The sequence below is a fragment of the Acomys minous genome (assembly GCF_964271855.1).
Source record: "Acomys minous genome assembly, chromosome: 16".
Classification (NCBI taxonomy): Eukaryota; Metazoa; Chordata; class Mammalia; order Rodentia; family Muridae; genus Acomys; species Acomys minous.
Window position 1 is genome coordinate 79,047,451 of NC_140498.1, and position 26,308 is coordinate 79,073,758.

Here is a 26,308-nt window from a genome sequence, read left to right on the forward strand (position 1 = left end):
TACTGACCCACACCCACAGCCTTCCTACCCCTAGGCAATTTCCTTTTCCTTTGAATATGTAGAACACATGGGCCTCACTGCTTCCAGCTGTGATGTCTTCCCTGTGTGTCTCTACGTGCTTATGTAAACATATATGCTGATGACCCCAAAGGCCAAAAGAGGGTGTCAGCTCCCCTAAGGCTGGAGCTCCAGGCAATGTGAACTGCCTGACCTGAGAGGTAGAAGCTAACTCGGTCCTCTCTAAGAGCAACGACTGGTTTTTTGTTTTTTTGGCTTTCCAAGACAGGGTTTCTCTGTGTAGCCTTGGCTGTCCTGGACTCCCTTTGTAGACCAGGCTGGCCTCGAACTCACAGCGATCCACCTGCCTCTGCCAGGATTACGACATGCGCCACTACGCCCGGCTGCAAGGAGTGTTCTTAACCACTGAGCCAATCTCCAGCCCCCAGTTACAACTTTTAAAAACTAATTCAGTCAACAGACTCATGACAGGACTATGCAGGCTGACGTTCTTCTGGAGAATGTACTGCACGCAACAGGCCCCGGACAGAGCTCAGCATCGGTCACCACACTGCGTCTCCACTTACCGCCAGCAGAAGACGCATTTGTTTGCACACGCCAAGCTCGGGGTGGCTTCCATGCAGCGATGGCTCTCAATGCCGTAGAATGTGTGTTTGTAGCAACCTCCTCTGCCCCGCAGCATCGACTGTGACAAGGAGGAAACACACCATCGGATGAATACGAGACTCAAGAGCTAGGCACTGCTGCCTTGTTTGCATGCTTTCGTTGTCTTCTTCTTATAGTATGTGAGGTGTGTGTGTGCAGGCTCAGGCGGGCCACAGCAAGTGAAGGTCCAAAGACAACTCTGTGGCACTGAGGCTCTTTCTTCCACCTCTATGTGGGCCCCAGAGATTGAACTCAGGTCACCAGGCTTACCTGGCAAGCCCCTTACCCTCTGAGCCATCTCACTGGCCCAAAGGCACTGTTTTTAAGATGACACTGTAGGCAGGGGATGGCTCAGTGGCTAAAAGCATGGCTGACTGGGTGACCATGACCCACATGGTGGAAGGTGTACCAACACCTCCAAGCTGTCTTCTGACCTCCACACAAGTAAGTTTTGTTTGTGCTTTTCCCAGCATGTGTCCCCACTGTTAGTAGCATGTGACCATGCTGCTACAGTACCACTCTTTCCTGGTTTTATCCTGATGCTCCAGTGGCAGAGATGCTGACTGAGTGTCTAATTAGCGCCCAAACCCCCAAGGCTTCACTTTGAGTTTTGTTTGTTTTGTGTCTAATCTACTTTGATTCCTGTAGTTCAGAATGGGTAAATCCTATTGACTGGTCCTGGGTGCAAACTGTGCCATCGATCTGCTGAGGTCAGAAGACAGAGCCTGCTACCCCTGCTTGCCTGCCGAGCCCGCGGGACATTGTTTTATTTTCTCCTTTGCTTTTCTGTTGTATTGGGCTGCTCGGTTGTTTTTTTAGCCTTGCTCTTTACTGCGATGCATCACTCTTTGGTCTGTTTGAGGATCAGCTACGACCGATCGCGGGAGCTGCTCAGAGCATTCACCCAGTTCCATCCATTGTCTCAGCCGCTGTTGACAGCAGCTGATTCTCTTTTGCTGTCCGAGTTATGACTTTCTCAAGTCCTTGCTGTGACAGGTGATTTTTCTGCAACGTCCTGAGCATTCTATCATTGAGGAGACTCTAGACCAGTGGCTCTGCACCTGTAGGTGGTGATGCCGCAGGAGTTGCCTATCAGACATCCTGCGTATCAGATATCTACACTACGACTCATAACAGCAGCAAAGTTACAGGTAGCTCCGGGCAACACAGCTCAGGTGCAGCTGGACTTCCAGCTGGCCGGGTGTGGTGGTGTGCGCCTACTATCCCAGGCCTAGGAGGGATCAGAGGGTCAGGGCCAGCCTGGGCCACAGAGTGAGGCCCTGTATCTAAAACAGTCAAGAAACAAAATGGAAAAAACTGCCTGCAGAATGCTTGTTAATATAATCTGTTCTAAAAATTACTGCGGGCATCACATATATTGCTACTAATTCTTATGAATAAAATGAATGTATAAAAATCTATCCTGCGGAGCAGGGCGTGGTGGCGCATGCCTTTATTCCCAGCACTCGGGGGCAGAGGCACGTGGATCACTGTGCGTTCGAGGCCAGCCTGGTCTACAAAGTGACAGCCAAGGCTACACAGAGAAACCCTATCTCAAAAAATCCAAAAAACAAACAAACAAACACAAAATCTATCCTGTGGTAATCACGTGTTTGAGCTGATTTAGGGTTGCCTAGCACTTACTCTGAAACTGTCCCCACAGGTCTGCCTAGCCCTTCCTATTATTCCTGTTTCCAACACATCACCTATTCCAGCAGGAATGGGATGAAGGAGACCATCGCCAAGTCTTACTACAAGTTAGGAACAGGGCTGGAGAGATGGCTCCGCAGTTAGCAGCACATGTGCTCCTACAGGAGTCCCAAGTCCAGCTCCCAGCACCCACACCGAGTAGCTCACAACCATCTGTAACTCCAGCCCCCGAGGACTCAGCGCCCTCTTCTGGCCACTGAGGGCACTACACTCATGCAACTAACATTAACACACACACACACACATACACACACACACTTTAAAATTAAAATAAACATAAATAAATTAAAAACAAAACATGGGCCTAAATAAGATGTGGGATGTCAAGACATAAGGCCTATCTTCTGTGTCATTCCATCACAGGACGTCTCAGGACTCCACACCAATCCCGACTTCTAAATGAGGCCTAGGTCCTTGTTGCGTGCAGCCCCCTTTCTCACTTTCCTGCCCTACTTCAGTAAGGGCTGCTCCCTTCTTTGACTCACCATACATAAATCAGCCTGGCACTTCATTGTTTCCCGTGCAGAGCAACTTCTAATCTTCCTCAAAACAAAATGTAGCTGCTTAAAGTAGAAGGGCTGCGGGTGTGGCTCTGTGATAAAACACTTCCCGAGCCATTGCAAGGCCCTGGCTTCATGCTCAGCACCACACAGCAGGGGGAGGGGGAGCGGGGGAGCAAGAGGAAGAGGAAGAGGAAGTGGAGCGGCAGATCTCGACACAGCAGCTGTCCCTTCACCAAGCCATCTCCCACTGAAGCATCACAGCATTTTTGCACGGAAATACATATTTAACATAAAGTGCTTCCTCTTCCATTTCATTACAGATTGGATGAAACACCAATTTTCAAAATTATGCATGTGATTTACTATCTGAAAATTGAATTTAGCAATGGTAAAAGGGACACTGCTTATTACTGGCTGTGCACAGAGGCACTGAGTCTGACATCACTGAAAATCACTGGACTGGAAAAAAGAAATGTGGGAATGCAACATGTGGAATGCATTAGTGAATTTTCAGGGCTGAGCCTGCTGTCACCCAAGGCAGAAATGTGAGAGGAAAAATCTGATAGGATATTTGTACCTTAGGAAGAAGGAAGAGGAAGGAGTTAGAACTAAATAGTCTCTTCAGGACGTAGTAGTTCAGTGGGAGCAGTGCTCACCCAGCATGAATGAGGCCCTGGGTTCAAGCCCCAGGACCACACAAACCAGGTGTAGTATTGCATGTGTAATCCCAGCATTTGGGGGGGTGGAGGAAGGAGAATCGAGTTCAAGGTCATCCTCGGCTATGTAATGAGTTGAAGGCCAGCCTGGGCTACATGTAACCCTGTCTCAAAATAAATAAACAAACAAACAAACAAACAAACAAACAAATCAATAGGCTGAGTCAAGAGGATCATGAATTTGAGACCAGCTGGGTTACACAGATAGAACCCGTAAAGGGTGCAGGGGACTGTGGAGAGCGGTGAACAGAACTAAGACTCTCACAACACTCTTGGTGGGAATAGAAAATGGTACAACCACTTTGAAAAATAGACAATTCATTGGAAAAACAAAAAACAAAAAACAAGTTACCATGATCCACCAATGATACTTGGAAGTGTGCATCACGCAACATCCTGTACATGGAGTGATGTCCCCAGAGGCATCATTCATAACATCCAAATTATACAAGCAACCCCAGTGTCTGTCAACTGCTCAATGACTAGACAAAGTGTGGCATACAATGCCATCTGCCAGTGAGGAATCAAATACTGATTCATGGTGCCCAGCAGCTGTGTCACAAAAACTCCACACCAAGTGACAGAAAGCAGGCACAATGGGCCACCCCTATGAGTCCAGTCATCTGATATGTCTAATCAGACACTTAATATAGAGAAAAAAGGCAGACCAATGGCTCATGAAAGCCAGGAGACTAACAGCCGGCCTTTCTTTCAGAGAAACATCCTCAAGTTAGACTGTGATGACGGCCGTGACAACCCTATGCATAACTAGGTGAGGGAGTTGTACTGCATGTAACGTGTATCTCAATAGCGATGTTGTGAACCATGAGGGAGCCAGTGGCATGGCTCAGAGGGTAAAAGTTCTGCTGCCAAGCTTGAAGACCTAAGTTCGATCCCCAGAGCTGACAGGACAAAGGAGAGAACAGAGTCCTATAAGCTGTGCTCTGACCACCACTTGTGCACACACATGTACACACACATAACACAAAATAAATGGAAGTGGGAAAATAAGTTGCAGAAAAGAAAAATAATATTAATAAAAACAATAAATACCTTTGTCCACCTGCAAAGTTTCACACCAGAGTGGCTGCCAATCAACTGGTACCCTACATGGGAAAGCATACAACAGAAAGAGAAATGAGCCCCAAAGTCTCATAGCAAAAGTGACATGGACCTCAGCAAAACCACTTTTCTTTACTCAATTATAACATTCAATGACCCTGTTGCTGAAAATACTAAGGGTTTAATTTGCTGAGATGAGAAAGCTTCCCCCCTTTTTTGGCTTGTTGTTGTAGTTTGTTTTGTGACTAAGTCTCACTAAGTAGCCACAGTCTTCCTTCCTCAGCCTCAGAAAGGGCTGAGATTGCAGGCTGTGAGCCACCAGCCAGACTCCTAAGAGAAAATGCTGAAAACTCTACCCATGGTGAGACAGGACTTGCAGTCTCCGCACCCAGCAGGTGGAGAGTGAACCACCAGGAGTTCAGAGTCATTCTGAAGTTTGAGGCCAGGCTGGGTTACATAAGACCCTGTCTAAAAACCAAAACCAATAACCAAACAAACAAAAAGTGGGCAGACCTTGAGGCCCACCTAGTCTACATAGTGAGTTTCAGGCCAGCCAGGGCTACATAGTAAGAATTAAATAAAATGTGTATGTCTCTAGTGACAAAGGCTCAAACAATAAACTAATCCAATGCCACGCAGGGAGGTTTTGGTTCCAGGAGCTCTGTGGTCTCAGCAGCAAGGCCTGAGGCTGAGCAGTGTGGTAAACAAACCCGGCTGTCCTGGCCTCCCTCCTGTGTCCTCATCAAACACTCACTCAGCCCAAAGCAAGGTACAGGAACAAAGAGTTTATCTGTCTTATACCTTCAGGTCGCAGTCCATCACTGAGAGAGCTGGGAAACTCGGCTTGATGGCTCAGCCGCAGCCCAATGCTCACCTAATATCTACACACAGTCTAGGACAACCCGCAGCCTGACGCTCACCTAACATCTACACACAGTCTACGACAACCCGCAGCCTGACGCTCACCTAATAGCTACACAGTCTAGGACAACCCGCAGCCTGACGCTCACCTAATATCTACACACAGTCTAGGACAACCCGCAGCCTGACGCTCACCTAATATCTACACACAGTCTAGGACAACCCGCAGCCTGACGCTCACCTAATATCTACACACAGTCTAGGACAACCCGCAGCCTGACGCTCACCTAATATCTACACACAGTCTAGGACAACCCGCAGCCTGACGCTCACCTAATATCTACACACAGTCTAGGACAACCCGCAGCCTACGCTCACCTAATATCTACACACAGTCTAGGACAACCCGCAGCCTACGCTCACCTAATATCTACACACAGTCTAGGACAACCCGCAGCCTACGCTCACCTAATATCTACACACAGTCTAGGACAACCCGCAGCCTACGCTCACCTAATATCTACACACAGTCTAGGACAACCCGCAGCCTACGCTCACCTAATATCTACACACAGTCTAGGACAACCCGCAGCCTACGCTCACCTAATATCTACACACAGTCAAGGACAACCCGCAGCCTGACGCTCACCTAATATCTACACACAGTCTAGGACAACCCGCAGCCTACACTCACCTAATATCTACACACAGTCTAGGACAACCCGCAGCCTACACTCACCTAATATCTACACACAGTCTAGGACAACCCGCAGCCTGACGCTCACCTAATATCTACACACAGTCTAGGACAACCCGCAGCCTGACGCTCACCTAATATCTACACACAGTCAAGGACAACCCGCAGCCTGACGCTCACCTAATATCTACACACAGTCTAGGACAACCCGCAGCCTACGCTCACCTAATATCTACACACAGTCTAGGACAACCCGCAGCCTACACTCACCTAATATCTACACACAGTCTAGGACAACCCGCAGCCTGACGCTCACCTAATATCTACACACAGTCAAGGACAACCCGCAGCCTGACGCTCACCTAATATCTACACACAGTCAAGGACAACCCGCAGCCTGACGCTCACCTAATATCTACACACAGTCAAGGACAACCCGCAGCCTGACGCTCACCTAATATCTACACACAGTCAAGGACAACCCGCAGCCTGACGCTCACCTAATATCTACACACAGTCAAGGACAACCCGCAGCCTGACGCTCACCTAATATCTACACACAGTCAAGGACAACCCGCAGCCTGACGCTCACCTAATATCTACACACAGTCTAGGACAACCCGCAGCCTACACTCACCTAATATCTACACACAGTCTAGGACAACCCGCAGCCTGACGCTCACCTAATATCTACACACAGTCTAGGACAACCCGCAGCCTGACGCTCACCTAATATCTACACACAGTCAAGGACAACCCGCAGCCTGACGCTCACCTAATATCTACACACAGTCTAGGACAACCCGCAGCCTACGCTCACCTAATATCTACACACAGTCAAGGACAACCCGCAGCCTGACGCTCACCTAATATCTACACACAGTCTAGGACAACCCGCAGCCTACACTCACCTAATATCTACACACAGTCTAGGACAACCCGCAGCCTGACGCTCACCTAATATCTACACACAGTCTAGGACAACCCGCAGCCTGACGCTCACCTAATATCTACACACAGTCAAGGACAACCCGCAGCCTGACGCTCACCTAATATCTACACACAGTCAAGGACAACCCGCAGCCTACGCTCACCTAATATCTACACACAGTCTAGAACAACCCGCAGCCTACGCTCACCTAATATCTACACACAGTCTAGGACAACCCGCAGCCTGACGCTCACCTAATATCTACACACAGTCAAGGACAACCCGCAGCCTGACGCTCACCTAATATCTACACACAGTCTAGGACAACCCGCAGCCTACACTCACCTAATATCTACACACAGTCTAGGACAACCCGCAGCCTGACGCTCACCTAATATCTACACACAGTCTAGGACAACCCGCAGCCTGACGCTCACCTAATATCTACACACAGTCAAGGACAACCCGCAGCCTGACGCTCACCTAATATCTACACACAGTCAAGGACAACCCGCAGCCTACGCTCACCTAATATCTACACACAGTCTAGAACAACCCGCAGCCTACGCTCACCTAATATCTACACACAGTCTAGGACAACCCGCAGCCTGACGCTCACCTAATATCTACACACAGTCAAGGACAACCCGCAGCCTGACGCTCACCTAATATCTACACACAGTCTAGGACAACCCGCAGCCTGACGCTCACCTAATATCTACACACAGTCAAGGACAACCCGCAGCCTACGCTCACCTAATATCTACACAGTCTAGGACAACCCGCAGCCTACGCTCACCTAATATCTACACAGTCTAGGACAACCCGCAGCCTATGCTCACCTAATATCTACACAGTCTAGGACCACCTGCTCAAGGTGGTGTCCAAACAAACACGCAGGAAAAAGAAGAGCTTGGGTTTGATCCCCAGCACCATAAAAGCCAGGCATGATGGATATGTGGGTAGTCTCAGCACTTGGGAGGGGCAGGCAGAAAGACCAGACATTCAAGGTCATCCTCAATTGCACAGTAAATTTGAGACCAGCCTGGAATACCCAAGACCCAAAAGAAAGCCTGAGAAAGACAGAGAGAGAGAGCAGGTGGGGGGGAGGGGGGACTGACTATCCTCAGGCAGCTCTCTCTTCCCCAGGCGATGATCAGTCTTGGTTGTCAGTGCCACTGGACAGACTGACACCCAGGTATGTCTAGAGAGCATCAGACCTGAGGACTCTGAAGAAATGGATGTTCCTCTGATGGATTCAAGAGGGAGTAGTTTATAGAAGGCGGGAAGATGGTTGGTTGGAGGAAGCAGGCACTACAGACCCAGAAACACGGGGTCCCTGAGCGCGGACCCCACAGACTAAGCATCTGAAACTAAGCTGGAGAAACACTTCCTCCCTTATTGTTTGCCTCAGGCCCCAGTGCCCTGAGTTCTCACTGGCACACGCTGTGACCCCACTGCCACACTAGCCAGAGAGACCTGTCTCCTATGACAACCCTGTCCTGCGCGTCCCACCCTGGGCATCAAGCCAGTGCCCTGGTGAGTAGGAGGGTCCCAGGCCCGGCAGGTGGTCACCTTGTTTCGTTAGGGCCTCTCGCAGAGCGGGCGTTATCATAGGCCTTCCTTCGCTGCCCTCTTTCTTCTCCGTGTTCCTCTGCACCACAGCTTCCTGCCCCTGGGGAGCCTTTTCTCTCTGTGTTGAATTGAGAAAATACAATCCAGAATTGGAAACAACCAAGTCTCTGGGTCATGCGACGCAGGCTGAGACCCAACATCCCACAGGGTGATCTCGCTTCTGGAGAGGCAGTGACCACAAGAAACACCACAAGGGCCAATAAATAAATATGCAAACAAAACAACTATAAAAACCTAAGCTAAATCAACAGTTCATCTTTTTAAAAAGCATTTAATTTTTATTATACTTATTTAGTTAGCATGTCTGTGTGTGGCAGTCAGAGGACAACACTTGGGAGTTGGTTCTTTTCCCTGCTGTGTACATCCCAGGGACTGAAATCAGGCAGTCAGCCTTGAGGGCAAGCCCCTTTACCCACTGAGCCATCCTGCCTGCCCCAAAGTCAAACGTTTTTAACAGTCAGACACAAACTGCCTAACTTTGGCAAATTACTGACTCTCTCTGAATCTCAACGTCTTCACCTGAAGAGAGGGCAGAGTGTAAGTATTAAACAAACTTCATGTCCAGGCCAGGCAGTGGTAGTGCAAGCATAGGCAGAGGCAGGCGGATCTCTGAGCTGAGGCCAGTCTGTTCTACAGAGTGAGCTCCAGGACAGCCAGGGCTACACAGTGAAACTTTGTATTGAAAAACAAACAATAATAATTTAAAAGATAAACTACACCTCCTAGTGGGAGGTGCACGCTACCACTGGCCAGGTGAGAAAGAAGGCATAGAAAAGAGGAAAAGAAGGGAGAAAAGGGGGGGGAGGGGAAAGAGAGAGGGAGGGTGATGAGAGGGGGATTCAAGGGCGGTGAAGCCCACAAGGAGACTGGGCAGTAGAGAAGGTGACTTCTCTACTGAGAAAACAGACCACAATTAAGTTCCCTTCATCCACAAAGTCAGCACTCAAAATGCCGACATACAGTCACAATGCAAAGCCAATGAGAAGCACGCCTCTGCTACTGGGGCTTCCAAATGTTATTAAAAACAAAGAAAAAAAACTCAATCATGTGTCCTCACTTTCTCATATATACATAAAATGAAGAAGGAAAAAAAACCTGGTGACTTGCTTTCAGGTCTTACTGAAGAGAACTACACACAGCCCCCCACCTGAGGGCCTTCATGACAACTACACACAGCCCCCACCTGAGGGCCTTCATGACAACTACACACAGCCCCCTCCTGAGGGCCTTCATGACAACTACACACAGCCCCCACCTGAGGGCCTTCATGACAATTACACACAGCCCCCACCTGAGGGCCTTCATGACAACTACACACAGCCCCCACCTGAGGGCCTTCATGACAATTACACACAGCCCCCACCTGAGGGCCTTCATGACAACTACACACAGCCCCCACCTGAGGGCCTTCATGACAACTACACACAGCCCCCACCTGAGGGCCTTCATGACAACTACACACAGCCCCCACCTGAGGGCCTTCATGACAACTACACACAGCCCCCACCTGAGGGCCTTCATGACAACTACACACAGCCCCCACCTGAGGGCCTTCATGACAACTACACACAGCCCCCACCTGAGGGCCTTCATGACAACTACACACAGCCCCCTCCTGAGGGCCTTCATGACAACTACACACAGCCCCCCACCTGAGGGCCTTCATGACAACTACACACAGCCCCCCACCTGAAGACCTTCATGACAACTACACACAGCCCGCACCTGAGGACCTTCATGACAACTACACACAGCCCCCCACCTGAGGGCCTTCATGACAACTACACACAGCCCCCACCTGAGGGCCTTCATGACAACTACACACAGCCCCCACCTGAGGGCCTTCATGACAACTACACACAGCCCCCCACCTGAGGGCTTTCATGACAACTACACACAGCCCCCCACCTGAGGGCCTTCATGACAACTACACACAGCCCCCCACCTGAGGGCCTTCATGACAACTACACACAGCCCCCACCTGAGGGCCTTCATGACAACTACACACAGCCCCCACCTGAGGACCTTCATGACAACTACACACAGCCCCCCACCTGAGGACCTTCATGACAACTACACACAGCCCCCCACCTGAGGGCCTTCATGACAACTACACACAGCCCCCACCTGAGGACCTTCATGACAACTACACACAGCCCCCCACCTGAAGACCTTCATGACAACTACACACAGCCCCCCACCTGAGGGCCTTCATGACAACTGCACACAGCCCCCACATGAGGACTTTGGTAAGAAAGCTGAGAACTGTTAAGCTGGCAGCTTCAAGGCCCAACATCTCATTTCCCAAACTAACAGCAGTTTTTCATTTCTGCATTCTCTAGCGACCTCTGCTGGCCACCAGATGAAGAGCAAAGAAAAATGTGTCATCCCTGACTGACTAGGCATAGTTGTCCTCTCGCTGTGTGGTGCATGGGCCCCTACACACATGCAACACACAGAGTACGTACATACATACATACAAAAACAGATGTAACTTTTAATGTTCAGAGTTCATGTAAATATAGCAAAACAAAATGAAACAAAACAAAAGACAACAAAACCAGAAGCCTTCCCTTCAAGCCAGAACTGTCCCTCACCAGAACCTAAGAGGAGAATGGACCACAGGGCCAACTGCAGTATCCCCGAAAAGAACAGTACCTTTTCCTTCTTCGTGGGGTTCATGATGTTGCCCAGGTCCTCGACGTCAACCACGGAATTCAGGCTCTGATAATCCTGGGCCCCAGACTCCTCCTCACTGCTGCTCTCGCAGGGCTCCTCCTCCTGTAAGGCAGGGACTTCAGAACCTCACAGGAAGCCAGCTCTCACCCCAACCTGCACAGGGTCCCCCCCAGTGTTTTACTGTATTTGGTTGACTTTGTGTTGCTGAGGATGGAGTGCCCGGCCTTTCACTATGCTGGGCAGGTGTTCTGCCACTGCCACACCGCGAACCGCCTCTACAGTGCTTTGTATGGTTTTTCTTTGCTGCTTTTCTAAAAATTGTTATTTTATGTGTGTGTGTGGGCGCGCGCACGCGCGCGCGCGTGCATGTACAAATGCCATGATGTACTTTCCTCTACGTGGGTTCCAAGGATGGAACTTAGGTCATCAAGCTTGGTGGCAAGTGCCTTTACCTGTTGAGACATCTTGCTAGCCCCACTTTTATAGTATTTATTTTTTTAAACATATAAGCCAACTTAGATCGGTGTCAAAGAGATCCCTGTGGAAAGGCATCACAGAGTGGGTCTGGAGACATGGCTCAGTTACCAGCACCGGCATGGCAGCTCACAACTATCTCTGACATCGGTTCTATGGCATATGGCGCCCTCTTCTGGACTTCATGAATACTGCATCCACACGGTACACAAAACTACTTGCAGACGCTCATAATCCATAAACATTAAAAAAAATAAATAAATCACAGATTGACAATACCTCAGCAAACCTCCTATTGGAAAACAGTGAACAATGCTCAGGGGAAGACAGTGCCAGGCAGAAGGCAGGAACAGGCTTGAGGCCAGTTTAGTCCTCAGCATTGAAAGCCAAGTAGATGGGGCTGGCAAGATGGTGCAGTGAATAAAGGGGCCTGCCACAAAGCCTGACAGCCTGGGCTCTATATCCTGGATCATATGGGTGAAAAGAGAGAACTGACTTCTACAGGTCCGACCTCTATACTCGTGCTGTGGGATGTGTGCACATGTGTAAGCACACACATACACAAGACATTTGGGGTGGGGACAGAGACTTGTTTGCTTCTAGATGACAAAATAGTAATGCGTCACAAAAAATGTCACCCAACAACGGGCCATACCCTGTGGCAGTGGCCCCCCGAGCCAATACTGCCTGTAACAGCACAGCCCTCTCTGTTTCTTTTTTAGGTTATGTGGTGATGTCCATACAACACTGGAACAGCCTGAAACCCTCACTACATGGAACATATCTCAGGGTTAAATGTCATGTGCCTGTGACTCATCTCTGCAGGCAAGTATAGTGAGGTGACTTCAATTCAGTGCTGTGGAAAGGGCTGAGGGTGAATATTCAGGCAAAATCATCAATCCCAGCGTCAGGTATACGGCTCTGCTGCTCTCAACACAGCTGCTGATGTGCCAGCGTGGAGGGGAATGCGCACGGCCGGGACCCAGCCCTTAGAGAAAAGTGAGAGTATCGATGTGGACAGAGCCCTGGGCTCCACCCCAGCACAGGGTAACCACGGCACGGTGCTGCACACCTAGCCCAGCACACGGAAGGTGAAGGCAAGAAGATCACAAGTCCAAGGCCAGCCTCAGTAGGTATCGATCAGCCACCTGAGCTACACGAGACCCTGTCTCAAAATTCATCAACTTAATTAAGATTTTTAAATCGGTGGCAGGTGGCATTTAGCTGGTGCGACACTTAGCTGGCCATCTTGGGTTTGTCTGTAACTCATGCTCAGAAGCTCCTCTCTGACAGAAACGAACTTACTGCCTCTCCAAGGACCTCATTTCATCTTCACATAAAATCTAATCAGAACTGCCGTTAACTTGGCTCTGTGACCTTCAGAAAATTTAAAACCTGTCTTCAGTACAGGAGGAATGCAGGGCTCAGGAGATGGCTCGGTCCTTACAGGCACTGGCTGCTCTTGAAGAAAATCGTGGTTCCCGTCCTAGCATGCACACGGTAGCCCCAGCGGCCTGGGACTCCTGTTCTAGGGGACCCCATGCCTCCTTCCGGCCTCCACAGGCACTGCATGCCATGGGGTGCACAAATGTGCTTGCAGGCAAAAGACCCATACACGTCAATTTATTTAAAAAACAAATAAAGCTTTAAAAAAGGAAAAAGGTAAATATAATTCATGGAAGCCACTAGGGTTAGAAAGTTAATATGAAACAGTCTCTTACAGCAACACAGGGGTACAGGTATGATAGAGTGCTCACACTGTGGCTAAAAGGGGTAAGTAGCCACAGCAGGCTGCCGCCGGCACGGAACTGACCAAACATTAAAGGAAAATACAGCTGTAAGGGTGGATGGGCAGGGGCTGGAGAAATGGCTCAGTGGTTAAGAGCACCACCTGCTCTTCGAGAGGTCCTGAGTTCAATTCCCAGCAACCAAATGGTGGCTCATAACCATCCATAATGTGATCTGATGCTTTCTTTGGCAGATAAAGCACTGATATACAATAAATAAAATAAATAAATCTTGAAAAAAAAAAGGGTGGATGGGCAAAGTCACCCTAGTTGGTGGCAGGTGGAACACAGCAACAGCGAGCAGCAGACTGGGAAAGGCAGCGTGGCCAGGTGGCCAGCCAGAAGATCCCAGCTGCGACAAGAGCAGGCACTGGGCAGCCTGAAGACAATTCTAAGTGGAAATCTGAAGAATCATCAAAGAGTCAAGTAGAGGCTGCAGGAGGAGACAGGTGAACTCAGGGTGACCTGCTGCTCCAGCAACAGTGAGCAACAGCCACTGGGGTCAGGGAGGGTGGGACCCGGGGAGATAACGCTCAGCCTGAGATGAGTTCCAGGCCAGCCTGGGCTACCCTGCCAGACCCTGTGGAACAAAGGGGAAAGGGAGACTCAGAAAAGGAGAATGGAAAGAAGGACGGAGGATGGGGGCGGGGCGGGGCAAGAAGAAGAGAAGGAAGAGAGGGAGGGCAGCAGGGGAGGAAGAGAAGCAAGAAGAGGAAAAGCAGGAAGGAAGGTGGGAGGAGGGAGGAGGGAGGAGGGAGAGGAGGGAGGAGGGAGGAGGGAGGAGGGAGGAGGGGATGAACATCTAGCACCTGGTTAGCCCAAGCTGCGGCTGCGGCTTGCACTGACATCCCCCCCCCCCCCCCCCCCGTGTGTGTGTGTGTGTGTGTGTGTGTGTGTGTGTGTGTGTGTTTGTGTGCGCGCACACCCGTGTGTGTAAGCACATACCTCAGCATCCCTGGGATGTAATCCACCTTGCAGGTGAGGCTGCCTCTCTCCTGGGCCAGGCTGCGCTGACTCACATTTCCCTCTCTTGCAGTCTTTGCTGCAGGCCTTTTTCTCCCCTCTCTGCAGGGCCTGCAGCCGGGAGATGAATTTGGTCTTCCAGGCTGTGAAGTCGGCCTCGATGCTGCCATGTTTGCTCTGAACCGCGTTGCAGTCGCCCACCCCTCGGGTCATCATCCGTTGGGCACCGAGCATCCAGAGCCATTTATCAACATTTGTGCTGACCTTCAGCAAAAAGAGAGAGAGAGAGACTGACTGAAAGAAAAACCACAGCCCACCAATACACAAACTAAACATCGATCTGTCCTCTATAACAGGCTCCAAGGCTGCACTGCAGACTCAGGGCCACTGCTCAGGAGCTTCTGCTGAGGAGCACAGCATGGGTCCAAATCACGATCTTCGATGGCCAAGCTGGTGGCCCAAGCCTGTCAGCCTACCTACTCAGGCGCTGGAGATGGGAAGAGCTCAGGTCCAAGGCTTCCCTGGACTGCATACTAAATTCAAGGCCAGCCTGGGCAACTTAGGAGACTTTGTCCCGAAATAAAAAGGCTGGAGATATAACTCAGTGACAGAGACCCAGGGCTCAGTCCTCAGCACTGCATACAGCAGGTGCGGTGGCACACACATCTGCATTCTTGGAACTATGAGATGAAGGCAGGAGGCTCAGAAGTTCAAAGCCATCCTGGTTGGGCATGGAGCTGCGTAGCAAAACACTTGCCTAGAATCCCCCAGTGAGGGGCTAGGGATGTGACTCAGTGATAGATCACCTGCCTAGAATCCCCCAGTGAGGGGCTGGGGTGTGACTCAGTGATAGATCACTTGCCTAGAATCCCCCAGTGAGGGGCTGGGGTGTGGCTCAGTGATAGATCACTTGCCTAGAATCCCCCAGTGAGGGGCTGGGGTATGGCTCAGTGGTAGAGCACCTGCCTAGAATCCCCCAGTGAGGGGCTGGAGTGTGGCTCAGTGGTAGAGCACCTGCCTAGAATCCCCCAGTGAGGGGCTGGAGTGTGGCTCAGTGGTAGAGCACCTGCCTAGAATCCCCCAGTGAGGGGCTGGAGTGTGGCTCAGTGGTAGAGCACCTGCCTAGAATCCCCCAGTGAGGGGCTGGGGGTATGGCTCAGTGGTAGAGCACCTGCCTAGAATCCCCCAGTGAGGGGCTGGAGTGTGGCTCAGTGGTAGAGCACCTGCCTAGAATCCCCCAGTGAGGGGCTGGAGTGTGGCTCAGTGGTAGAGCACCTGCCTAGAATCCCCCAGTGAGGGGCTGGGGGTATGGCTCAGTGGTAGAGCACCTGCCTAGAATCCCCCAGTGAGGGGCTGGAGTGTGGCTCAGTGGTAGAGCACCTGCCTAGAATCCCCCAGTGAGGGGCTGGAGTGTGGCTCAGTGGTAGAGCACCTGCCTAGAATCCCCCAGTGAGGGGCTGGGGGTATGGCTCAGTGGTAGAGCACCTGCCTAGAATCCCCCAGTGAGGGGCTGGGGTGTGGCTCAGTGGTAGAGCACCTGCCTAGAATCCCCCAGTGAGGGGCTGGGGTGTGGCTCAGTGGTAGAGCACCTGCCTAGAATCCCCCAGTAAGGGGCTGGGGTGTGGCTCAGTGGTAGAGCACCTGCCTAGAATCCCCCAGTGAGGGGCTGGGGTGTGGCTCAGTGGTAGAGCACCTGCCTAGAATCCCCCAGTGAGGGGCTGGGGTATGTCTCAGTGGTAGAGCCGGTGCTTAAAATCTCCAGTCAGGGGCTGGGGCGTGGCTCAGCAGCAGGGTGCTTGTTTAGCATGCCCAAGGCCCTAGGTTCCATCACCAGCACCATAAAGGAACAATCTCAATGTAACAATCTGTTACTATTGGGGCTGGAAAGCAGTTAAGAGCACTGGCTGTTCTTCCACAGGACCCACATTCAATACCCAGCACCCACATGGCAGCTCACATGGCTGTCATTCTGGTTCCATGATATCCAACACCTTCTGCAGAGGCCAGGCACACAAGCAGGACACACACAGCCATGTGGGCAAAACACACACACACAAGATAAAAATTAGATAATAACAACAGTTATTAAGCAGCAAAGTCTGTAGGTCAGTTGTCACACACATAATGTGTATGAGACCTTGTCTGTCTGTCTGTCCTTTGGTTAAGGAAAGTCCTAGTCCTACAGCTCACCACACACCCACCTTGTTGAAGTAGCTCCGGTAGGCAGAGTCTCCCAGGCCAAACACTGCGTACCTCAGACCCTTCAGGTAGGTTTTGCCAAAGCGGAAATCATTAGCCGCTTCCTCTAACCACTTGCAGAACCACTCTGCACTCTCTGTAGGGCGGCCGTCCGTGTACGTAGCAACCAGGAAGGCGCACACATGTTTATTAGTGATCTAAATAAGACAGCATTTGTGTCAGAAGGATACAGAAACAGAAATAGTTGTGAGAGCACCCAAGGCAAGGACTGAGCGGTTAAGAGCACCTGCTGGAGAGGTGACTCAGTGCTTACGAGCGCCTGCTGCTCTTACAGGACCCGGGTTCTATGCCCAGAACCCACGTGGTAGATCAGAACCAGCTCTAAGTCCAGTTCCGGGACATCCAACTACGCCCTCTGATGGCCTCCATGGGCTCCAGGCACGCGCATGGTGTACTTACAGACAAGCAGACAAATACTGATAGTCAAAAATAAAAAGACATAATAAATCTTTAAAAAATAGTAATCTACAGGGTATTGATTATCTAAGTGAAGTTTGCTCGTCTGAATGCTGGCACTGGAGCTGAGCACAGTGGTACACTGGGAATCCCAGCGCACTCGGGAGGCAAAGGCAGTAAGGACTGCTGCGAGTCTGAGATCAAGCCACAATGGAAAAGCTCCCAGGTGAAACGGTTCAGCATGAATATTTACTTTATTCTGGAGAGTCTCCCCACCCCACAGAGCCGATGGTCATTTAACTTGGATTTTAATTGTGTACATGTGCACTTGGGGGCAGGGGCGGTGTGCACATGAGTGCAAGTGCCCAAGGAGGCCAGAAGAGGGCGTTACATCCCCTGGAGTTGGAGTTATGGGCAGCTGGGAGCCACCCGATGTGGGTGCTGAAAACCGGACATGGATCCTCCGCAAGAGCCACACAGGGTCTTAATTGATGAGCCACCTGTGCAGCTTCAACTTGGGAGTTTTCATTGAAAAAAAAAAATGACAACTACCTACCTCTCCAATCAGGCTGTCGTCAGGATCATACTCCTTCAGATTAATAACAGCCACAGGCAGGTCCAGAGAGGTGACTGCCTTGGCAAGAATCGCTGCAAATCCCTGAAAGTTAGGGAAATAATAAACTCTTCAGAGTGCTAAATAAGGAAAACAGGCTGCAGGCTGCTCCAGCTGGCAAGGCAGCACAGCGCCCCTTGTGGCGGATGCTTCTCCAGCAACTTTGTCCTCTGAGGTCATCACAGGGAACATTTTTATTCTTACTAGGTCATCGCCATCAACATTCTTTTCTTTTTTTTAAAGATTTATTTATTATTTTATATATATAGTGTTCTGCCTGCATGTACACCTGCAGGTCAGAAGAGGGCACCAGATCTTCTTATAGATGGTTGTGAGCCACCATGTGGTTGCTGGGAATTGAACTCAGGACCTTTGGAAGAGCAGCCAGTGCTCTTAACCTCTGAGCCATCTTACCAGCCCCACAAAAATAAGAACATTCTTATTCTTACCATTATGTTTAGCGTGTTCTCGAGCCCAGTACAGAGATGAGGCACTGAGTCTATATGGGTGTGCACTGTACTACATCCACACCGGCTTTGGTGCTGTGCCTCCGTAGGAATAGCATCATCATGAAGAGAATGGAAGCAGAGAAGCTGGGGGCCGGTGAGGAAGCTCAGTGCACAAGGGAAGGCGCTTGTCCCCAACCTTGCTGACCTAGGGATTCCTGGAAGGGTAAAACCAACTCCCACAAGTTGTTCTCTGACCATACACTTGAGTAGACGCACACACATGCACTAAGTAAATATAATAAAGGGTTTGGCTTTTTTAAGAGCAGCTACACCGGGGAGGTAGTTCAGTGGCTAAAGTGCATGCATGCCACATAAGGCTGAGCCCTGAGTTCACATCCCGAGGATCTGTGTAAAGCCAGACACAACAGCACACACTGGATTCCCACGCTCCTACAAGATGGGACACAGAGACAGGAGAACCCCCAGATGCTAGTATGCGGAGCAGCCTGGAGTGCACAGCCTTAAACCACAGAGACCCAATCTCAAACAAAGTGGAAAACGACGACAAGCATCCAAGTTTGTCTTCTGACCTCCACTTGTAGACTGTGGCGCATGTAGATCCATAGACAAATAAATAATGTTAGCTGGGTGCACTGGCACACATCTTGCAATCCCAGCATTTAGGAGGCAGAGGGATGTCTGAGTTCAAGGCCAGCCTGGTCTACAAAGCGAGGCCAGGACAGCCAGGGCCACACAGAGAAACCTTGTCTTGAAAAACCTATATAAATAAAGTTTAAATTATGTAGAAGAAGAAAAAGAAGAGGAGGAGGAGGAGGAGGAAGCAGCAGCAGCAGCAGCAGCTAAAACCAGGCATGATACTATGTAGTCATAATCCCAGTGTCCAAAAATCAGAGACAGGTGGCTCCCTGAGTCTCACTGGCCGGCCTAGCCTATTTGGAGAGTCCCAAGCCAATGAGAGACCCTGTCTCAAAAACACAAGGAAGACAGCACATGAGGAACAACATCCAAGGTTTGGGGATGGGGGGATGGGGGGGGGGGATGGGGGGGGGGGACGGGGAGTCTACAAACACCAGGGCTGGCAGAGTGTCAACCCAAGTGAGACAAGAAGGGAATTCAGCTCAACATGACTCAGTAGCTGGTGCTGGCTCAAACTTCTAGAATCTGACTCCAGGTAGTTCATTTAAGCATAGCAATATTTTGGGAAAAAACTTCCCTGATGATAATTAACTCCATCCCGTGTGTATAACAAAGCGCTTAAGACATGATTACATTGAAACTCTTTTCAAAACACTTATGACCTCTTCCATAAAGATGGGTTCTACTGACTGTGAAATAACGCTCAAGATGAGGCTCTCGGGAAGAAGAGTCTGGGATAAACAATATTCTGGGGTCAGGAGTGGCCCCTTTTCTACAGTCCCATGACGTGGGCCCTGGGGCCCCTAAGTGTCAGTGATAACCACTTCACTGACTGGGCACTCGCATCCGGCCAGCCTCGCTGCTGGGCAACACTACACACGCGTAAACGAGACAGACACAGCCCTGGTCCTGAAGCAGCTTCTGGCTTAGTGGACAGAAAGAAGTCAGCAGAGCATGTCAGGCGGTGGTGAGCACCGGGGAAGAAGCTAACTCAGATGAGTGGAGCGCGCACAGGCTGGAGCCAGGGCCGTGTGGTTACTCTACATAGGGCGTCAGTACACGTGTGTATGAAAAGAGTGGGGGCAGAGCTCGGGTCCTCTGCAGGAGCAGCACATGCTCATGACTGCAGGGCCATCTCTCCATGGCCACAGCCAATTCTGCCCCCACTGACAAAGTAATAATGAGGGGCTGGAGAGATGGCTCAGCAGTTAAGAGCACTGACTGCTCTTCCAGAGGACCCAGGTTCAAATCCCAGCACCCATGAAGGCTCACGTCCATGTTAACTCCAGTCCTAGGTGACCCGACACCCTCCTCTGACCTCCAAGGGCACCAGGCATATATGCAGGCGAAACACCCACGCAGCAAGGCTCAGTGGGTAAAGGCACTAACTGCCGTCTGATGCCCTGAGTTTAACACGCCCCTCCTAGACCCACATGGAGGGAGAGAACTGAATTCTGCACGGTGTCCTCTGGCCTCCACACGTATGCCTGAATACATGCTCACACACATACTAAGCAAATAAGTAGTCTTTAAAATGAAACAATAATGATAAAAGCATTATTCCGAGCGGGCCACCGGAGACTGTCTCAAACAAAACAGCTATTCTGTGTAACATCCACAAGAGGTCGGTAGAACCCTCTTTAGCAGCACACACAATAAAAGGCCTTGGGTTTTTGTTCTATTGTGTTTGCTTTTTTAATGATTCATTTTCACAGCAGCCTTACTCAGTCTTTTCTTAGAAAGCACTCAACAGTTGTGAGCCTCATTCCTGGGAAGCAAAGAACACATGGGCCCAAGAAGAGACAGCAGCGGGCTGATCCGCCCGGCTCCAGTTGGAATCTTCTTTAACGTCTACCTTCCCTGCCTTTAATCCACTGAACGCATTAAGTAGATGTGTGAACTTGCCAGAGAAGTGGCCCATCTCTGACACCATCGTCACAACTCACTTTCCACTAGTGGCTAGCACATCCAACCAACAGCTAAAGGCCACAGGCAGCCCAAGGAAGCCATAAACCCAACAACCAAAAAAAAAAAAAAATTTTTTTTTTAATGAAAATAAAAAATGAAACTTACTTTGTCACCAAAGTGTTTGTAATTTTTCCTACCTCAATGGTGAGGTTCTCACATGTAAGATTACAATGTCATGTCACAATGTCACAATGTCACATAGTTGGATGGGCCTGAAGTCCACCTCCTATCCCCACAGCAGAATCTCCATCCTCCGGAGGCAGACATGGGCCTCAGGGCCCTTCATGAGCAGAACCCACAGACACTGTGACCTGCACACAATGTGCCACCGGGGAAAGCAGCATAGAGCTGGAGTGAGATCAAGACGTGTTCAAACCCTGAAAATCTCAATCTTGAGACAGGCAGGAGTAAGGATGGCTTCCTCCCTGTTCTGCGCCTGCATGCCCTGGGGAATGTGGTCTCAGGACCACTGCCTCCGTAGCCACTTAGCCTAGCACCTGGAATTCCTTTCCATGCCAATAAAGGAGCCCCAGCATCTCAGCCCCAGCCAATGATATGCGCCTACCCTAGAAACCCCTTCCCGCTCCCTTAGAAACACACACACACACACACACACACACACACACAGTCGCTGTTTCACTCTGAGAGCTGAGAGAGCACTAGGATCCTGAGAGAGGCCCGCTGGCCCGGGATCCTGCAGGCCCTACCTGTGACAGCTCGGATTCACCCTTCCCCGCCCAGCATGCAGCAGTACCTGAAAGCCCCAATGGAGGACGCAGATAATGGAACTACAACACTGGGCCCGACAGAAGGGAGCCAGCCACCATTCCAGAAAGGAACAAAGAGAGAAGGGTGGAGGGACCAACGAAACTCACTGCTAAAGGAGGGCTTCTGGAATGTTCTTCAAATGCTGGAAAACCAAAGGAAAGGCACGGCGCAAAGCTCGCTCACCTTGGCAGTGCCTGTCTGGGAGCCATAGAAAATCTTCACTCCAGACACATGTGTCTGCTTCTTCCTAAGTGGGAGGGCGCTGTCCCGAGTGCCTGGGACACTTTTCTCCTGGGAGCGAGTGACCTTGAAGATAAACAATAATAGAAGAGAATCCATCAAGACTCAATCTCTGAGGCAGGTAGAGTTCGAGGCCAGCCTGGTCTACAGAGTTCCAGGGCAGCCAGAGTTACACAAAGAAACCTTGTCTCGAAAACAAAAAAAAAAAAAAAAAAAAGACTCAACCCTTCCCTCATTTCAGAGCGTATGAAGAGTAGCACAGATTCCAACCCTGCGTGTGGCTCTCTTCATCTTTTGGGGTGTACCCCTCAACGTATCCTCTTGGTCTAAGTGGGTCCTTAAAAGGCAGCACCCACCTTTCACAGACGGCATGGTGCCGATCCCTGAGAGGAAAGCCATAGCCTACCCTTGGCGTGTATGGAAGACTGGATCCAGGACAGACAGACACACACAGCTGCAGGACCTCCTTCCTTCGGGAGATGTCCACGCTGTCCACCCCTCCTTAGAGGGCTCTGACAACAAACCATTCCACCATTCCACCAGAGCCCAGCCAGGGTGACCTCAAAGCAGCTGCACCATCTCAAAGTCCCAGCCAGCTGCAGAGATGGAGTGCTCCGCTCAGGCGACCTCCCGCGTTCTGTAGACTTCTAGCCCCTTCCAAGAGCTCAAGGTTACCGGCAATTAGCACAGAATCACAGACGACTGGCCAAGAGAAATGAGGTTAGGGGAAGCTAGACACCCCTCCTCCTGGGAGGGAGAGTCAACAGTCACCAAGCCTGATCCCAGGAGGTCTCCTGCAAACAGCCACAGTGGCTCTGATGAAAGCAGCTGTTACAGAGGATGCTACATGAATGTACGCACTTTTTGTTTGTTTGGGTTTTTTTTTTAAGATTTATTTATTATTATGTATACAGTGCTCTGCCTGCATGTATACCTGCCCAGGACCTCTGGAAGAGCAGCCAGTGCTCTTAACCTCTGAGCCATCTCTCCAGCCCTGTTTGTTTTGATACAGGGTCTCTCTACATAACCTAGCTGTTGTTGAATTCACTCTGTAGACCAGACCGACCTCAAACTCAGAGATCCACCTGCCTCTGCCTCCTGAGTGCTGGGATAAAAGGCATGCGCCACCACACCTGGCTGTTTTTCCTCTTTGTAGGTTAAAATTCCACTGTAAAAATCCGTTTCTTAGTCCACTATAACATAGTCTCTTAAATCTTTTTTTTTTAAAGATTTATTTATTTATTATGTATACACTGCTCTGCCTGTACATACACTTGCAGGCCAGAAGAGGGCATAAGATAACATCATAGATGGTTGTGAGCCACCATGTGGTTACTGGGAATTGAACTCAGGACCTCTGGAAGAGCAGTCAGTGCTCTTAACCTCTGAGCCATCTCTCTAGCCCTAGTCTCTTAAATCTTAAGGGTAAAAATGAAGGCATTAAAAAAAAAATCTAGACAAACAAAAATGTGATTTAATACCCTGAGCATTGGGCATGGAGATGCTTGCTCGTAATCTCAGCACTTGGGAGGCGGAGACAGGAGGACCACCCCGAGTTCAAGGCTAGCTGCCTCTAGGTGTGCAGCAGGTCAGCCAGGGCTACATAACGGAGCTCTATCTCATGACCTAGACGGGGAAGTGGGTAGAGGCCCCTGCGGCCAAGCCTCATGCCTGGGGCGCAATCTCTGGAACCTACATGATGGAAGGACGGAAGCAACTCCTCCAAGTTGTGTTGTCCCCCCAACACACACACACTTACAGACATGTGCGCACACACATATTCACACACTCAATGAAAAAAGCCCCAAAAGTTCCTTTTAAGCTTTTCTGAAGTTTTATGAAACCTCTGAAAAACCTGTACTATAAAGTCTCTGTAAAATGATACCTAAATACTACCCCATTGAAAAAGAAAGATGAGCCGGGCGTGGTGGTGCACGCCTATAATCCCAGCACTTGGGAGGCAAAGGCAGGTAGATCGCTGTGAGTTCAAGGCCAGCCTGGACTACAAAGCGAGTCCAGGACAGCCAAGGCTACATAGAGAAACCCTGTCTCGAAAAACCAAAAAAAAAAAAAAAGAAAGAAAGAAAGAAAGATGAAGCGGGTCCTGGAGAGATGGCTTCAAGCACTGGTTGCTCCTGCAGAGGACCCGAGTTCGGTTTCCAGAACCCCCACGGCGGTGTACAAGCATCTGTAACTCCAATTCCAAGAGACCTGATGCCCTCTTCTGACCTATTAGGGCACAGACCTACATGTAGGCAAAAGACTCATAGACATAAATTAATTAGAAAGACGGAAGGGGATATTGATCAATCAGAACAGTACTTGCTGCTTAAACACTGAAGACAGCCATGCCACCTCCAGGAGAGTCCGCGTGACGCTGCTGTTCCGCGGACCTAAGGCGTCTATAACTCCAAGATCTGACACTCTCACATAGACATACATGCAGGCAAAACACCAATGCATATAAAATAAAGGTAAATAATGAAGAAGAAGAAGAAGAAGAAGAAGAAGAAGAAGAAGAAGAAGAAGAAGAAGAAGAAGAAGAAGAAGAAGAAAACAATGGAGAACTTTTTCAATGAATTACAGCAAAAGGAGGCAGTTAAAAAATCCCCTCAATTAAATGAAGGGTCTTTACCAAAGGCAGAACCCATTCGAGGAAAAGTAACTCAGACAAGAGTGAAAGTAAAAGCGGAATTTTAAGTCCTATAATACAAAATTCCATATGGCGTGGCATATGTATTGAAGGGCAGTCTCTGGTGTCCTCCTAGATATAGAGGACCCTATGGATTGGCTACTACACCTCGTCCACCTCTCCTCTGTACAGGAGTGTGTGAGGGAGGGGACGGATGGGTGGTCATCAATGGGAAAAAGGTGTCAGACGTTGACTATCAGCAAAAAGTTAATCTTACTGAGGACTGTCTCCGGCCCCTGGCTCAACCCAAGAATGTAATATCTGCCTGTGCCAAGTTAATGACTTAGAAACAATGATGTCATTACTATGTACTTTGTACTATGTATTCTATATGCCTGATTGCTTCACTGACGCCCTTGAATCTACTGCATGGAAAATATAACCACAACATACTCCGTTTCAAAATGTGTATAAAAATCTAGACCGTTTGCCTGCAATATACACTCAGATTCAAACTGCCTCTGACACATACCTATAATCCCAGTGCTGGGAAAGGAAAAAAAAAAAAAAAAAAGAAAAGATTACTGGTTCACTGGCCAGCCACCGTGGCCTAGTGAGCAAACTCCAGGTTAAATGAGAGACTCTGTCTCAAAAAATTAGATGAGGTGGCAGAGAGATGGCTCTCCTCTCACAGCGGACTCCTGTTGGTCCCCAGCACCCATATCCAGTTATAAGCAGAGGTACTCTGGGATGGCAGCACAGACCGATCGCGCACTGTGTCTGGTCGGCGGGACTGAGCAGAGGGCTTGGGCTAGGAGCTACAGTTGTGACCACCCACGCGTAACTCCTATATTAAAGGATCCAACGCAAGCTGGAGAGATGGCTCGGAGGTTAAGAGCACTGACTGTTCTTCCAGTGGTCCTGAGTTCAATTCCTAGCATCCGCATAGTGGCTCACAACCATCTATGATGTGATCTAGTACCCTCTTCTGACATGTAGGTGTACAGGCAGGCAGAGCACTGTGTACATAATAATAAATAAATAAGTCTTTTTTAAAAAATAAGAAATAAATTAAATTTAAAAATAAAAAATAATTGAAAGATCCAACGCCCTCGTCTGGCCTCTCCAGGAACTGTACTCACATATGCACCTAGTTAAAAAATGAAATTTTAAGGGGAGAGGTAGAGAGAGAAAACTACCCCAATTACCTGTTTCTTGATGATGATCTGGACACAGACCCAGAGGGTCACTCCCAGAGCACAGCCCAGATAGATGTAGAACCTGTTCATCCATAGTGACAGCAAAGGCGACGAGAAGTCCCACACGTCCAGAGGAGGGCCTGAGTTTAAAACACACAGATGTGGCAGCGCCGGCAGCCGCACGCAAAGATGCCCATGTATGGCTGCTGCAGTGCTATGCAAGGTGAGTTCCAGACCCGAGCTACAGGGCGAGGCCCAAACTCTGCTGAGCTACACAGGGGTTTCTGAGTCAACCTGGGACACGAAACGAGGCCCTTTCTAAAGAGAAACAAACAAAACTAAAACAACAAAGAGTGATTTAAGGACAGCACACTTCATACTCGGCAACCTAAAAAAATGAGATGGCTTTTTTTTTTTTTTTTTTTGGCTAAAACAAGGTCTTGTTT

At 49.7% G+C, this 26,308-nt stretch overlaps 1 protein-coding gene across 1 annotated transcript in view; it reads right to left on the reverse strand.

Moving 5' to 3' along the window:
- Positions 1-26,308, reverse strand: part of LOC311586494 (S-adenosyl-L-methionine-dependent tRNA 4-demethylwyosine synthase TYW1) — an 80,256-nt gene that overhangs the window by 52,528 nt on the left and 1,420 nt on the right. Inside the window, exons 2-10 of the mRNA XM_084762554.1 lie at positions 25,872-26,002; positions 21,975-22,097; positions 17,893-17,994; positions 16,883-17,077; positions 14,664-14,945; positions 11,437-11,559; positions 8,719-8,836; positions 4,646-4,698; positions 585-703 (exon numbers count right to left, since the gene is read on the reverse strand). Of these exons, the coding sequence (XP_084618680.1) occupies positions 585-703; positions 4,646-4,698; positions 8,719-8,836; positions 11,437-11,559; positions 14,664-14,945; positions 16,883-17,077; positions 17,893-17,994; positions 21,975-22,097; positions 25,872-26,002 (1,246 nt within the window). The remainder of the gene's footprint in view (positions 1-584; positions 704-4,645; positions 4,699-8,718; positions 8,837-11,436; positions 11,560-14,663; positions 14,946-16,882; positions 17,078-17,892; positions 17,995-21,974; positions 22,098-25,871; positions 26,003-26,308) is intronic.